Raw genomic sequence first — 16975 nt, 5'->3', positions numbered from 1 at the left:
AAAAATGGCTAGGTTCCAGAAGAAGTCGTTTCCTTTATATGAAGACTATACGTCATTGTATGCTGGTATGTTATTTGAAACTTCTCTCTAAGGTTATATAGCCTTATTGTTCTACTTGAGAGTAAAGCACCATCTAACTTGATAGTATGACTGTGCAGTGCTTTCAGTCTAAGTTATAGTATGCCTGCACTTGAAGTATGATTGTGCACTAGTTTTTGCATAGGAAGTGTTGCTATAGGAGATCTAAACTTCACGTCAACCGAGCACTTGCAACCTGCTCCTCTTGTTCCTATTGCTACTCCAGCTGCTCCTGTTGCTCCAGTTGCTCCCATTGCAGTCTCTGATAGCACAAGTCTATTTGCTACTTTTGATGGGCTAGACGTCTCAAGTGCATGCAATGAAGCTCAATCTGCACCTTCTAATCAAGATTCTGTGCAAGGAGCGAGGGGTGGTAGAAAGCGTAAGCAAAGTCACATTGGTTCTGCTATTGAGGATTTTGTGCAGTATAAGAAGATGCAAACAAGCAAAACCATGGAAGCTCTCAATGAAAAGAAGAAACAAGACGAATAATTTTCAATCCATAAGTGTCTCGATGAAGTGGATGCAATGGAACTTACTGATGTGGAGAAGACGTATGCTATGAGTATCTTCAAATCTGAGATAGACAGGGAGGTATTCATGAAAATGAAAAACAAAAATGTTTGCTTGATTTGGCTCAAACAACATATTAGGTAATGCTTAGGTGCCACTGGATTAGTTTACTTTGGTATGTCTTAGCTGCTAATGCTTTTCCTTGTGTTTACTTGCAGTGCTATTAGTGGAGGCAATGTTGGTGGAGGCAATGTTTGAATTGAGAAGAAAAACACAGCTGTAGTCATTGTATGCAGGTATATTATTTGAATCTGTCCTTCTCAATTATGAAAATGGGTTGGTGTTTGAGTTTAGTGGATGACAAGTACTCTAGAATCAGATTGATTTGTGTTGCAGGCATATACTCTAGAATCAGATTGATTTGTGTTGCATCTGCGTTTGGCGTTGTTAAGCATAGTAGGTCATATTCATTTGGCTTTAAAATAGATAATTTGGCTGTCGTTTTTGTTGTCAGTCCTATTCTATGTAGGTCTGATTGAATTTGTTTCTGCATTTTGTGACTGGCCTTGTGGAGCTTAGATGACTAACCTGTAGCTGCACCAAAACTTAATAACTTTTCCACATTTGTAATTTGCTTGTTGTGGCATGCCACATGTTACCCTTGGTTCAAGTTGATGTATCCTAGCAGCACTAGATTATTTTACTTTAGGTATGTCTGTAGCTACTAATGTTTTTCTTTGTTTACCTGCAGGGTTCTTGGTGTGGAAGCAAATGCATGATTTGAGAAGAAAATTGTTTTTACTAGCTGCAGTGCCTATGTGAGAAGCTTATGCAAAGGAGTTCTTTTTTCCTCTCGAACACTGCTTATGAAACAAGTTGAACCATAAATTTTTTTATTATATGTCTTGGATATCTGGATGGATTTGATCAGTGATTTGGTGACGAATGGATTAGCTAGGTTGGATTTGCCACTTGAATTAATTTTTCTATGTATTGAACTATGTCAAAAAATTTATCATTCCATATTCTTGATGCGGGCTTCTCATGTTATTCAATTATTTGTATTATTTTGGTCTTGTGATTTTCCATGCATTATTTTTATGAAAATGTTATGGTTGACATTGATCTGTGGTGGATTCCTCATATTATTCACAAAATTATGTTTTTTTCTTGATTTTCTAAGACATCAATGCAAACATGTTGCAAAACTGACATCAATCTGTGAATGATAACATCAACGCAAAGGCACTCTAGAGTATGGCCAACCTCCTGCCAAAGAGCGATAGGGAAACTCCCACATGACGAGGATATCTCCCCTGGGTTGGACGGGTTTCTACTGTTAAAAAAAATTCTCCCCTCCAATTACTTGCCAGGGTTAATTACCCTATGGCCGCCAAAGCAGGCCTTACGGTGTCCTCAGCGGCCCCGTCGACTTCGACAGCTAATATGGACATGACTTGTGGACCCATACATCAAAATTAGTTAATACAATCATTTTTCTCCATCAGTGGCTTTCGATAGGCTGCCAGGGTAAAAAAAGTTACATGCATCCATCATGTCTTGGCTTCCACCTACTCTGCGCTAGCACCGAACAAATTGATAATGATTTAACTTTGCCTGTTCTCTCCCCTCCACGTCAGTCCGAGCCTGCTCCCAAAGCTACTCAGCCAGTGACGTCGATGAGTGTTGGGGATGCCCTTACTTTTGTTGGCTCCACTATCCTTCCTGCTCCTCATGATCAATTTTATCTTTGAAATGTTCTTATCACTCATATTATCATGAACTTAATTTTTGTTAGATATTTTAGTATTGACAATAATTGTTTTTTTAGTTTGGTTCATATGATCTTTTTTGTGAAGGATTTTCATACTCAGAGCTTGATCGCCAAGTGTAATAGTTCCGCTCACTTTTATCAATTATATTATTGACATGCCACCTATATAATGAGGCACAAGCTCTCGTCGCCATCACACCTTCGGTTTGGCATTATCATCTCAAACACATTGGCTCTGAGCCCTCTCCAAACTTGCTAGCTCTTCAGCTATTTCGTGTAACAATGAAACTGTCAGTCCACTGATAGGACAGAGTTGACTTGTGTATCCAGGCATACTAGAAACAACCTCGACCACCGTTAAATGTTGTGTTCACCTATGAATTTTTCCCCATATTCAGAGTATTCAGATTTGTTGTGTTTTTAGGCATATTGAACCAGTAGCACCATTAAGTTCATGAATCAATGAAACTAGTTGTTGTAGCCTTTGGACTAGTAGCACCACTAAATCTTCATGTACATTGCAAAGTCATTTAGAAATACAAAGAAGCACGCAGATAACTAAAGCTGAATATACATGAACAGTAACAGAGAGGAGAACCACACAATGAAAACATGTAGTTAGCAAAACTAAGAACATGACTAATACCTAGTGCACACTTGTACCGAAGAAATGAGAAAGCTCTAGATATATTTGACACACAACTGATAGATAACCCTAGGCTCCTAGTTATATAAGTTTTGAAAAGGATTTTAGATACATCACATAGTGATTTCTAATGACAGGGAAGCAGAGTGCTAACTATGGATAGCCAAAACAGTTAGGAGAAGCGTAGAATGCACAATTGTAGTTCTATTCATTGTAAACAAAAGGCCAAATACCTATCGCACATATGAGAAATCTTCTGATAAAACTATTGAGATATCCCTAAATGAACTCACAGTTTGTGTGTGGAGATTAGAATCCTATGTAGTAGGAGATGCACCGGCTCAATTGATGTCCAATACTGATGGGTTCGTTGAGACAAACTTGACAAAGGCAAGATTCACCGGCAATGGTAGACCTGTCAGGGATTCGTATAGGCAAGATACGTCAGCCATAACTTGGAGGATTAGAACATCATACAGATCTAAACAAGGAAGAAGAACAAATGCATCAGAAAGGGGAAAGAGGAAACATGATAACGAACTAGATAAGAGTCGATTCGCAGCTACCTCCCATCTGAAAGGTCCTAATGGCTAGAGGGGGAGTGATTAGCCTATTAACATTTCTGCAACAACACTTAGCAAACCGGTTAGACAAATATGAGACGAAGCGAGTGTTACCACAATTCTAGATTTTATAGTCTCTATTCACACAATGGCTATGTCACTACAATAAGTTAGTGTGCTCTCAAAGCCTAACTAAAGAGCCACACTAACCACACTAACAAGCTCTCACGACTAGCTACACTAAAGAGCTTGACAACTAGTTTCTGGTAATGTGAAAAGAGAGAGCAAGATGGTTATACCGCCGAATCGAGGAATGAACCAATCAATCACAAGAATGAATACCAATGAAGATCAATCACCTCGGAATCAAATGATGACACAATGATTTTTTACCGAGGTTCACTTGCTTGCCGGCAAGTTAGTTCTCGTTGTGGCGATTCACTCACTTGTAGGTTCACGTGCTAATTGGCATCACACGCCAAACCCTCAATAGGGTGCCGCACAACCAACACAAGATGAGAATCACACAAGCCATGAGCAATCCACTATAGTACCTTTTGGCTCTCCGTCGGGGAAAGATCAAAACCCCCTCATAATCACCACGATCGGAGCCGGAGACAATCACCAACCTCCACTCGATGATCCTCGCTGCTCCAAGTCGTCTACGTGGTGGCAACCACCAAAAGTAACAAGCGAATCCCATAGTGAAACACGAACACCAAGTGCCTCTAGATGCAATTACTCAAGTAATGCACTTGGATTCTCTCCTAATCTCACAAAGATGATGAATTAATGATAGAGATGAGTGGGAGGGCTTTGGCTAAGCTCACAAGGTTGCTATGTCAATGTAAATGGCCAAAAGAGTGAGCTAGAGCTGGCCAAGGGGCTTAAATAGAGGCTCCCATGTAACAGAGCCGTTGGCCCCTGCACCACACTGTCCACAGGGTGATCGGACGCGCCGATCAAGATGACCAGACGCACGGCACCCCAGTGTCCGGTCATGGATCAACGTCCATGTGTCCCTGTTCAAACCACGACCGCCCGATCTACAATGGTCAAGAACTCCACGCGATCACTTAAGTGGCGACCGGACGCACCGCCACCACGTCAGATCAACACATGCCCGCGCGCTAGCAAAGAATGATCGGATGCGGTGATCAGAACTGCCTCTGCGCATCAGGTCGACTCCAGAGAGCTCCCCGAGCACCAAAACCTTGATCGGACGCGTTAGGTGCACACGACCGGACGCGCCACCGTGCTCACTCAGCCGCTTACGTCACTATACGTCATCGTTGACCGGACGCACAAGCGTCGCGTCAGGTGACCACTTGCGCTAGCGTCTGATCAGAGACCGACAGTGCGCCTCTTTAGCCCAACACTGACCGGACTCATAGGCCTGCGTCAAATCACACCGGGAGCAGCACCCGGTCATTGATTTTCAGTGAAAATCACCTCCTTCACTTCACCAACTTCTCCACCCTTGCTCAAATGTATCAACCACTAAGTGTATCACCTTGTGCACGTGTGTTAGCATATTTTCACAAACATTTTTAAGGGTGTTAGTTCTCCACTAGATCTAAATGCATATGCAATAAGTTAGAGCATCTAGTGGCACTTTGATAACCGTATTTCGATGCGAGTTTCACCCCTCTTAATAGTACGTGTCAGTACAGAAAGTGATCAACAAGTAAATATTTATAGTTTTGCCGTACGTTGTGATCAGAGGTGGCCTAGTACTCAATGACACAGGGTTTATACTGGTTCAGGCAACGTGCCCTACATCTAGTTTGAGTCGGTCGGTGACTTTATTCCTGAGCCTAGGTGCTCAAAGTTTGCAGTGGGGTTACAAACGAGAAGGGGAAAGATGGGGTGTACATGAGGTCCAGTCGGCTTCGGTCGGAAGGACCGAGAGCGACAGGAGCTCCGCTATGAGCTATGTTCAAGCGTGTGCTTGAGGTCTGAACCTGACGGTTCTATGGTTATGAGCTGTGTTCAAACTTGGTCGATCTAATGAATCTGGAATGACTTGTATGACTTGAATCAGCTGAGTCTCTTGGGAGAGAGCGCATTCCCTTTTATAGATGAAGGGGATGGCCTTACAAGTGAGAGGAAGAGAGTACGTATGCTTCTAAACCTTGTTACCCACGCCAGCAGGTACATGATGATGGTAGGTGCCCACAACACTATTGGATGTCGGATGCATGTGGGAGGTTACGTCGTCTTGTTTCGGGTATGGCAGATGTGGGTACCTGCAAATACTGTTGATGCCTAGAGGCATGTGAGGAGTTTCACCATGTTCGCTCAGTATGGTAAATCCCGGCGCCCACAACACTGTCGATGCCCAGAGGCATGTGGGAGTTAATCGGCCTTACCGTATGGGAGCTAATCAGCGCCCACAATACTGTAGGGGAAAAAAATTAGGTGGGATCACCCCCATTTGAATTTCTTCATTAACATAGACTTCATAGTCATCAGAAAACTGGTTTACTAATTCTTTGAGATCTTCTGGATCCTCAGCTACTGGCACCTTCATGTGGGGCTGTTGTTGCTCTTCATTGCCAAGAGGCAATTGATTCTATAGGCTCCTGTATCAAAAGATCTTTGTTTACATTATTCATCTTCTTCGAAGAGCCAAGAACAGGTGTTGTATAAGTCATACAACATCAATAGGTATCGAGAAATTCGTTGTTTTGAATTACTGAAGTGGGCATGCAGTCCCGCTTCTCTTCAAGTCATAGGTCTCTACATACTGTACTCCCCCAGATCGTCCTATCTTTTATAAGATAGTATATCTTCCAATTTCTTATTTGGGTTCAATTTGTTAAAACCTTATATGTCGCTTTAAGCACCGCTTTAATATCTTTGATGGTGACTACGCTATCTTTCTCTCGAAACTTTAAAAATTCAGGAATTTAGTTATTTCTCTGCTTAGGGGTATCATTGTTATGACTGACGGTCATATTCATCAAAATCTTTATCTCACTCAGTTTCTTACAAAATTTGTATCTCACTCTTAATGAAGAGTACACATTCATCAACATCTTTATCTCACTTTTAATGAAGAGTAGTTTCTTAATTGATCTTAATTCTTACTCTTAATCCATCTCACAATTCCCCCCTAGAAATATGGCATGAACTATACTGCCATAATTTCGAGAACTATTCAGAAAACTGTGAACGAGGAGACACTTATGACTTACTTCATTCACGTGATTAAGCCATGCAAATAAAGTTATTTCTTGATCCGTATAGGAGTACACTTTTCTCATTCCACTTCAAGAACCAGACAAGGTCTTTTATTAACTGTACTTTTGCAAGTCATGCTTGCATCTTTTTCTTGTCCTTTGATTAGTATTGACCATGATAGTGCATTTCTATTGTGCCATGGTCAATACTAGGATAGCATAAGAGCTACCCAAACTTCTCTCACTATACGGGATACAAAAACATATGAGTCGTCACAAAAACTTCTCCCGCCATGCAGGATTAAGTAGCATAAGTACTATACCAAACTTCTCTCCATACGGGATAAATCTACATACAAATTGCCGTAACAAAAAAAAATAGTCATGATGACTAAGCCATTCACTTATACTTTATTTTTTAATTAAATCTTTTCGTTGGTTCCAATTTAATTAGAAAATTAGTAAACTAACAAAAAAATCTATCCTGAACTGGCTTGACTCAAGCCTTTTCATTCACATACCCTAGTATTACAGCCCGTTGGCATGCAGCCGAGTGATCTCATCGGTTGAAACATAAAACTTACAAGATGCTTCTGCATCAATTCTACATCATCGTTGGGCAGAAAATAGAATTAATATATAAAACTCATAAATTAACTTGAAAGATATATAACTACTCTTCAAAATTAAATTCTCTCATTAGTTTTAATTTAATTAGAAGATAATCAACATCATTGCAGCGAAACACGATAATAAAATACATTCTATTAGTTCAGAAGCATTTCTTGGACTTTATCTATTCTCTGAAAAAATTGACCATGTTGGTGTAAGATTTGTTAGAGATTTAAACTTTAACCTTAAACTCATTATAATATTGTTATCATCAACGTTGGTCAGAAAATAATAATACCATAATTTAACATAAACAAATCAGACTATTCCTCTAATTTAAAATTTTCTATTTATTTCAATTTAATTAGAGGATAAACATAATCATAATTTACTAAAAGTAACTGCACTTCAAATTAAATTCTCTCGTTGGTTCGAATTTAATTAGAAGATAATCAGCATTAAACTTTGCAGCGGAAACATAAAATAAAAAATTGTTTATCTACTTTTCAGAAGCATTTTACTATACTGATCTACTCTCTGAAATTTTTTTTTCCTGTTGGTTCAAATTTGGACAGAAATTGAAACTGGACAAAAAATCATCAAAATTTGCTTCTGAAAATAATACACAAAAAACTCATTGTTTACTATTCATTTGGCCCGGCCTGTCGGAACAGTTCGTGGCCTAGTCTGTTTCACGTCCACGCGCACGACCTAGCGGTGGCTCAACATGGCGCGGCGCCCGCTCCCCCGCGCCCAGGTCGCAACCTTGGCTTGGGCCAAAAATTCGCTCGCCCGCATGGGCTGATTTTGGCTCAAGCGACGCCGGTCGTTGGATCGCATCGGACGACCATCCGCGCTCCGCGCGAGATCAAGACGCCATCGCGGCTGGTTCACCCAAACCCTAAGTCATTTCTCTTCTCCCTCCCTCTCCTCTCCACGCCACGGCGGAAAAGCGAGAGCAGCGGAGCGGCGTCGCCGCCGGTCCCGTCGCCGGCGCGAGCGCTCACCCTAGGCTGAGTGCGCCGCCATCGAGCGGTCTGGGCGACGGTGCCCTATTCCCCCATACGCGCTGCGGTGGGGCTCTTCCCTAAACCCTAGCTCCTCCCCTTTCTCCTCGGTGCAACAGACGTCGGAGAAGAAGAGTGCGGCGCCGTCGCGGGTCCCCTCGTCGGAGCGTGCGCCCTATGTCGGTGCCCTGAGCCTGCGAGCTGGAGACCCAGCATCGAGCGGTGGCTCGGCCTGTTCTTCCCGCGCGACGGCGGTGGGAAGAACCGGGTAGGTCCTCCCCTTCTCTGTCTTTACTTTCTAGGGTTAGGGTTAGGGTTAGGGTTTCGGATTTGGGGTTTCAATCCGATTCGAATCACCTCCTTCTAAATTTCTTCATGATTTCTACCCCAAAGACTAGATCTACACACTAGGACCATGCCCTGATACCATTAATGGTATTTATAGGATCATCTAGGCGTAGATCAATGGGTAAAACTTGACTTAGACAATACCTTGTCGATTGCAGTCACTGCCGTGGCGTCGCCAACAAAGTGATCGCGACGTATCGATGTAGGGGAAGCCTTGTAGGCGTCCGCTAGGTCGTCGACAGTAGCAGCAACGTAGGCGCGATCCAGTGACGGCGGCGAAGGCAGTGGCACTTCCCGTCGCTCACAGCGTGCCCTCTCGATCGGACTAGGGTTAGGACGTCGGTGGGGCGTTGACGGCTACGGTGAACCTCGTACCTTGCGCCCCAGCCCCCACCTTCCTTTTTATAGCGCTGCGCGACGAGGGCCCATCAGCCAGGAGAACGGCTGGACGTCCCCGATCAGAACGCAGATCAAATACCCAATTAACCATTAGATCAACTGGTGGAGATCAATCTAACATGACATGGATCAGAGGGCCGGATGAGCTCTGTGCCAGCGACAGATAGGGAGGTGGGCTACACGCGAATCCCATGTTCTTGGCTGCAGACATCAAAGCTTTTCAAGATATAAACTGATACAGGCTCAGGCAACTCGACATACACAAGCACATGATCAATGAAGTTTAGCATAGCATGCGGTCCATATGCATTAGCAGGAAGACAGAAACATATCATGCATGTTCATAAAGTCAGATGAATGGAGGAACCGAAATCCCCTTACCGACGTAGTCGGCGATGTTGTAGCCGTTGCTGAACCTTCCGGTGGGGATGGAGCCCGGGAAGTCGATGCCGTTGTAGGGGCTGTTGCCCTGCCGACGGCTGCCCCCCGCAGGTAGTTGTTGTTGCCGACGTCCAGTATCGACGATCCGAACACGAACATCGCCGGCGGCGACGGTGCTGATGAGCGCCTGCATACATACCACGAGGCACGGCAGAAGAACCCCCTTCTCCATCGTTGCCTGCTTGTAGGCTCTCTAGCCCAATCCTTTGTATTCCTCAAAAAAGGGAAAAAAAACTCGTGACTTGTCTTTTAAGAAAAAACTATAAATCGTCACTTGTCAGTCTCGAACGAGTCAACAAAGGGGTAGGTGTAGACTCAGACGAAACCGTGTTTTCTCTCACAACATTCTAGCATAAACAGTAAATAATCCAGCTCGGCCGAGCACTCCGGCAATCCGTATTATCGATTGCCTGAAAGCGATGCAACTAGGATAAAACTGGACCGTATATCATATATCAAACAGTCGGTTGCGAACGCATGACTTTGACAATTTCTATTTAGGGCGCGTTTAGTTCCGAAAATTTTTGGCTTTTGACTACTGTAGCACTTTCGTTTGTATTTGGCAAAAATTGTCTAATTATGGACTATTTAGGCTTAAAAGATTCGTCTCGCCAATTGTGCAATTAGTTATTCTTTTTACCTACATTTAATGCTCTATGCATGTGCCGCAAGATTTGATGTGACGGGAAATCTTGAAATTTTTTTGTTTTTGGGTGGGATCTAAACAGGGCCTTACATACGTAAACCTTACGTCACAGTACCTGTACGTATTATTTCTAACGGCTAGCGTACGTACACGTATGTTGAGAAAACAAATGTTGGCTAGTTTATAAGCAGCATCACGGCACTAGACGTGCATATTCTTTTTTTTTCTTATAAGAAGGGCAAAACCTTTTATGTAACTTTGTTATTAAGAATGTAGAAAACATGAAAAACGAAAAGGAAAAAGAACCAAAAGACTCAAAAAAAAAACGGTAATGCTAACACCCGGACGTCCGGCCCCATGCCCGCGGACACACCTCTCACGCCGCGTGCCCGCATCGTATCCCACGCGCTCCATCACATTCCCAACCAGCGCCATCAACCACAACCGCGGCCCGCGTCCACCCCTGCCCTGCACGGCAGAACCGCGCCCCGCACCCATCCAACGTCCACACAGCGGAATCGAGCCCCACGCCCATCCTGCGCCCGTACGGCGAAACCGCGACCCGTGCCCACCTGCCCCGCCTGCGGATGCACGTCTTAGAAGCATATGTAGGCCTTAGGCGTTGGCACGTGAACCAGGACGGCGCACCAACAACAGTAGGTGAACAACGGCCTACAACACAATATCTACTTTTGAAATATCCAGATGAAACATTTGCAACATCCGTCTGAAAACATATGAAACATTTGAAACATACGTGTATAGCCATTGCAACATGTGCAACACCTGATTAACTTTTGAAACGTCCAGATGAAATATATGAAACAAACGTATGAAACACATGAAACACTTGAAACATAGGGTTCCAACATGTGTATATTGCCATTGCAACATCACAGATCGACTTTTGCTACATTCATACGAAACACTTGAAACATAAGTATGAAACGCCTGAAACACTTGAAACACGGCGTCGCCGCGGCCATGGCCTACCTGGTGGGGGGCTGCGGTAGCTAGCAAGCTCGGCTCCAGGGGGGAACGCCGAGAGTAAATGGCCTAGCATGCGCCGGCCTCCCTTTTCTACCACGGTGTCTTCGGCCGGATGCGGGAGACGAAGTTCAGACCGGCGGCGACCTCCTCCTAGTGGTGTCGGGGTGGTGGTGGTGTGGTGCCCGCCATGGCCGCGACGGGCGAGGTGGATGGGGGTGCGCCGGTGGATAGGGGCAAAGCGCGGGATGGTGGCGTGGCGCGGCAGGGGGAAGGGCATGACGTGCGCAGGGAACGGGTGCGCAGTGGGGGAGGGCGTGGCGGGGCAGAGTGCGGCAGGTGGATCCGTGGTGACGCCCCGATAGCCGGACACAAGTGTGAGTGGGGAAGAGCACGCCTGTTGAGCCTGTACGTTACGCAGGCCCTGGAAGACAACGTTCGGATGGGAGCAGACGCCTGTGGCCAAGCTTTAGCGAAAAAAAGTACAGACATACAACAACCCAACTATCGTAGAGGGGTGACCATAGAGCACTTAGAGCCTATTTGGGAGTACTACAATTCTGCGTAAACAGCTTCAGATTACCAACTCCAAGCTCCACTCTAAAAATTGGCCTCTCATAATATAATAGATATATGTGTTTAACTTGCAGCTTAGCTCCAGATCTAGAAAATGAAGGTTTTGACTAGAATGGCACTGTTTCCCTTATGAGACTGGTGTACAGGACTTATATGCAATTATAAAAATACTTTTAGTAGTTATAAAGAAGATAGAATATTTAGGGAGGGGCAAAAAAATAATAACATAGGTAGTCATTTCTCTCTTGGCTAGTGGTCGGGACGGTGTGGGCGTGCCGACACAGGCAGGCGAGAAGGCAATGGTGGCTTCGCGCAAGTGAGCGGGTCGATGGCACGACGTGGGCAATCAGTGGCATACAATAGTGACGGGAGGAGAGGCATGGTGGTGACGACCACACACGATAAGGATTAAGGGTGGTGATGCCTCTAGTGGTGGTGGTGGTGGATAGAGGATCTGGCCAAGCGTGTCTAGCAATTGCGAATGGTTGAGGGGAAGGAATAGAACAAAATGAAACAGTATCCTAAATTATATAGTCAGTTGCATTATGGGTAATTATCATCCAACTCGATCCACGAGAAGGTCTGAAATCATTCTTTTTTTAGCACCACCTAATGACCTTCACTAAAGCCATAGATTATTTGGCCCCTCTAGATCCATCCTTTTTATAGATCTCAAGTGTGATGAGTTGGTTGGCTTGAAATTGATGGTTGAGTTGTATTTTGTTGAACTTAAATTTGTGAAGCTCTCCCAAACACCCTTTAGACAGCAAAACAATGTTTAAACTGAAGAAAACTATTCCCTAACCAGAGGCAAACGTGTCCTAAGAGAAAATTATAAACAAACTACGGCCTGGAAAAATACTCATACCAGAGTCTCAAATGTCATTAAGAATGAGAACAGATCGGATTTAAATACAATCAGATACAACTACATCTAATGTCCATAATATTTTTTGTTGAATACAAATGCAGATCCAATACACTTTGTCGGATGAACAAATGACCAAAATAAAAGTTGTACATCTTGATCTGTTCTACAACTTTAATGTTCATAACTTTTTTAGCTGAAATCATTTACTATTCCAAAATATTGTTTGAAGTTGCTCTTTTTTGAAATTCAAATTTTGAATTGATAAAAACAAAGTCACATGAAAAGATGATCAAAATAATAGCCATAAGAACACAATACATTGATAGAGCATGATTTTAGAAAATTTTAGGAAAAAAATTATCAAATATGAAGTTAGTACGAGGGAGAAAGACTAGTTACAAATTTTAGCCAGAGATTAAAAAGAGAAATCAGACTTCTTCAACAATTTAAAAATTGAATTTCAAACGGTATTTTGAAATAGTAAATGATTTCAAATGGAAAAGTTATAAACAACAAAGTTCTATAACTTTTCGAGATCTACAACTTTTATTTTGTTCATTTCTCTATCCAAAGTCGTTTAAAAAATTCAAATTTTAAAGCTACCCCTACAAATGGTCATATTTATAGGGGCGACTCAATATAGAACCGCCTCTAAAAAAAAAAGAGGCGTTGCTACCATTCCTTTCTATAGTAGTGAATATAATTCATCATTAGTCATAGAGGTAGTTTTTAAATAAGTTCAATTGTACATCATTAATGATATTAAAATTAATATAATTAGTCATAGATATATTTATTAGATAGTTTTTCAAAAATTGAACTGGATTTTGGGTCCATATTTAAAATTTAATTTGTTGAGTGAGATACTGAAAGGGTTTCACTCAAACAAACACCTCAAAGCCATTACAACGACATACTACAACAAAGTCAAGAGAGCAAATGTCATGCGAGGGACCACAGTTTGCTTGAAGACTGCCATCAAGTTTTGTGACCGAACCAGTTACCCAGAGTGCTACTAGATTGCAACAGATAACCGTTGTGAGGTGCGATATAAGAAGTTCTTTTGCCATTTTAAGTGGGACATATTTATTTAGAAATTAAAGAAAACAGGTGAGCAAAATAGGTAAGTAGATCAATAGATGCGTATAATAACATCACTGTCGATGCGGGACCCACAGGATACCCCGCAAGGGAGAAAGAAGATCTAGTCCAACTAGGATTCTTCCCATATAATCGTAGTAGTAGAACTATTATGTAATCCTATTAGGAAATCTCATTGTAAACCGACTAGGACTCTGGCCTCCTGACTATATAAAGGAGGGCAGGGCTCCTGAGAGAAGAAGGCAGATCATAATCAATCCAACGCAAAGGCTAAGGCCGACTGGACGTAAGGTTATTACTCGATCTATGATCGAGGGCCTGAACCAGGATAAATCGGCTGTCTCTTGCGTAAACCATCGAGTTCTGCATACGTCGAAGCCCGAACATACTGCCCCGGGTACCCCCGTGGCAGGCTATCGGTGGTGAAACATCGACAATCACCAATCAAGCAAGTGGCCTGGTCCAAGGCCTGGAGGAAAGGAGAGGGAATAGACCCTAATTGGATTTGTTGTGAAAATATTTTCTTTGTATAGTAATTTCACAAACTTTTTTCGTATCACAAGTAATTTCAGTCTTGGTTACACAAAAAAAAGTAATTTCAGTCTTTTTTTCCGAATCACAAGTAATTTCACAAATTTTTTTTATCACTTATAGCAGTAATCAATTATATATTTAACACTACATCAACATCATCCAAATTGTGAATTGTCATATGCTCACGGATGGAGAGAGAGAGAGAGAGAGAGAGAGAGAGAGAGAGAGAGAGAGAGAGAGAGTAAATCAGCCTGTTCGTTGGTTGGTTTCTGGGATGATAAGCCCGGCTGGTGCTAGTTTGTTGTGAGAGAAAAATACTATATCATGGTTGATAAGCCCTGGCTGAAACCAACGAACAGGCTGAATAAATGTTGTGTGCTTGTTATGTGTTTTTTGCAATCTTCATTTGAATCTATCTATGTTGTACTCTCTCCATCCCAAAAAATTGATGTTTGAGGATTCAAAATTCATTGAAGAAAAGGGCCTGTTTGGTTCTCAGTATGGGAAACGTGTCTGGACAAGGCATCAACCGCTAGGCGATTTCGACACCTGGGGGTGGATGATGCAGCTACCCAGGTGAGGGTCGGTGGCAACGAAACAACCTCTAGTGTTTTATCTCTTTGGATGGACATTTCACATTTGGTTTGGACCCATATGAATATGAAATTTCAAACAGAGGAGGCACCCAGAAGATGGGATCGGCACAGCCATCCGGCGAACTGCTCCAACCGCTGCCGACCGGCGCGCGCCCCCGAAGCAGGCAACCGCACGCTAGCCGTTGGACGCAACAACACAACTCCCTGTCTCTCTCACGCCGCACAGGCTTGCCGGCTTATAAGAGCGCGCTAGGACGCAAAGGAATCTGCAGTCGAAGTGAGCGGCCAGGAAGCGCGGAGGAGGAAGACTGCAGGGACAGGGATGCCTGCCGGACGAGCGGTCGCAATGGCGGCCATGGTGGCGGCGGCGGCGGCGCTGCCGCTGCTCACGGATGGCGCGTACGCGGACTGCTACAACTACTGCTTCAACGACTGCATCTCCAAGGACAAGTCCATGAGAGACTACTGCGGCTACGCCTGCGACAAGACCTGCGCGCCCGACGCCGCGCTCTGGCGCCCCATCGCCGGGCTCCCCATAAACTGCCAGGTCGCCTGCGTCAGGGGGTCCTGCCACCGTCGCCGTGAAGGTAATCTTTGCGCCATGTGTCATGTGTTTACGTGATTGGTGTGTCCTGTCACAGTTGTACACACAGCTGTTTCACCGATTTGGGAGCGATTTCAATTTGACTACGCATGTGTTTACTTGTACAATCACTGCATGATCTGACGACGGCAAGGATAACCGTACGTGTCTATCGAATGGTTGGTCTGCAGATGGCAACGACATGAAGGCCTGCTACGGGCAGTGCTACGACCGCTGCGAGACCAAGGCCGGCCTGCCGAGGCCTCTCCGCGCAGGCGCTGGCGTTGGCGCTGTCCGGCCGGCGGCATTGCCCGACCATCCATTCGACGAGAAGCAGGACGCTGTCCGGCCGGCGGCGTTGCCCGACCACCCATTCCACGAGAAGCAGGACACTGTCCGGCCGGCGGCGTTGCTCGACCATCCATTCCACGAGAAGCAGGACGCGGTCTGGCCGGCAGCGTTGCCCGATCACCCGTTCCACAAGAAGCAAGACATTGTCCGGCCGGCAGCATTGCCGGACCACCCGTTCCACGAGAAGCAGGACGCTGTCCATCCGGCGGCGTTGCCCGATCACCCATTCCACAAGAAGCAGCAGGACGCTGTCTGGCCGGCGGCGTTGCCCGATCACCCATTCCACAAGAAGCTGGATGTTTTCAGCCCGGCGGCGTTGCCGGACCACCCCTTCCACAAGATGCACGACGCGGTCAAGCCGACAGGGGAGCCGGATCCAGGACACGTCATCTCTCCGGCATGGGGCCCCGTCCGCCCCTAATCGTCGTTGGAGACGTACTACTACTGTATTTGCATGCCTATTCTCACGTTTAAGCATGGAGTCTTCTTTATGTGTTTCTGGCACAGTGAGTCTCCTGAACTGGCAAGGCTGCAACTTTATTTACTGTCAGGAGGAGTCTGTATTGTGTTGATGACTATTTTGGATCGAATCGAGACTGGTTGTTACCCCATGATACTGAAGTTAGCATCACTCACAATAAAAATCAACGAAACACAAAACAAAATTAAGGACCAATGCACCATAAAATCAATAACTTTACAAAAAAAAAATCAAGAAAAAAACAAAGCTAATGTATGATGTGCGAGTATGTGGCATGGATTAAATGGGATTAACATCTTAACTATTACTACTTGTCGTAGGAGAAGGATCAAGTTAGATGATTAGTGTTGTGTTCTACAATTTGTTGAATGCACTTATAGTTTTTAAAACATCTCATTGATGGTTTTCGATTCTTATACACACTGTTCGCCTAAACGGCCGTTTAGCCCGTTTACACACCGTTTAAACGCTACACGGTAGTACACCGTTTCCGTTTAATCGGTTGTTTTGACCGTTTAAACGGCCGTTTTTCCCGTTTAAACACCCGTTTTGCCCGAATAATAGGCTAAACGGTAGGTGACCGACTGTTTACCGTTTAGCGTTTAGGATAACACTGCTTATACATGAGCTTTTGATCGAATAGTTTCATTTCTAACATTATCAAAATGTTGATGTCATACTTA

The 16975-nt window shown here is 44.1% G+C and overlaps 1 protein-coding gene across 1 annotated transcript; it reads left to right on the top strand.

Annotated features, from left to right (window-relative positions):
* The first annotated feature begins 15161 nt into the window (after positions 1-15161).
* Positions 15162-16415, top strand: LOC136458445 (uncharacterized). The gene is made up of 2 exons (XM_066458383.1): positions 15162-15464; positions 15652-16415. Exons 1-2 carry the CDS (start codon positions 15200-15202, stop codon positions 16230-16232), a joined length of 846 nt encoding a protein of 281 aa, XP_066314480.1. The 5' UTR covers positions 15162-15199; the 3' UTR covers positions 16233-16415.
* The last annotated feature ends 560 nt before the right edge of the window (positions 16416-16975 follow it).

Source organism: Miscanthus floridulus, chromosome 6 (genome assembly GCF_019320115.1).
Source record: "Miscanthus floridulus cultivar M001 chromosome 6, ASM1932011v1, whole genome shotgun sequence".
Lineage (NCBI taxonomy): Eukaryota > Viridiplantae > Streptophyta > Magnoliopsida > Poales > Poaceae > Miscanthus > Miscanthus floridulus.
The sequence above is the reverse complement of the archived record's forward strand: the minus strand, read 5'-3'. Positions and strand labels throughout refer to the sequence as shown.

Coding starts and splice junctions, on each gene's coding strand:
- LOC136458445 (XM_066458383.1), top strand. CDS start 15,200: ATGCCTGCCGGACGAGCGGTCGCAATGGCGGCCATGGTGGCGGCGGCG. Junction 15,465..15,651: donor CTGCCACCGTCGCCGTGAAG/GTAATCTTTGCG, acceptor GTTGGTCTGCAG/ATGGCAACGACATGAAGGCC.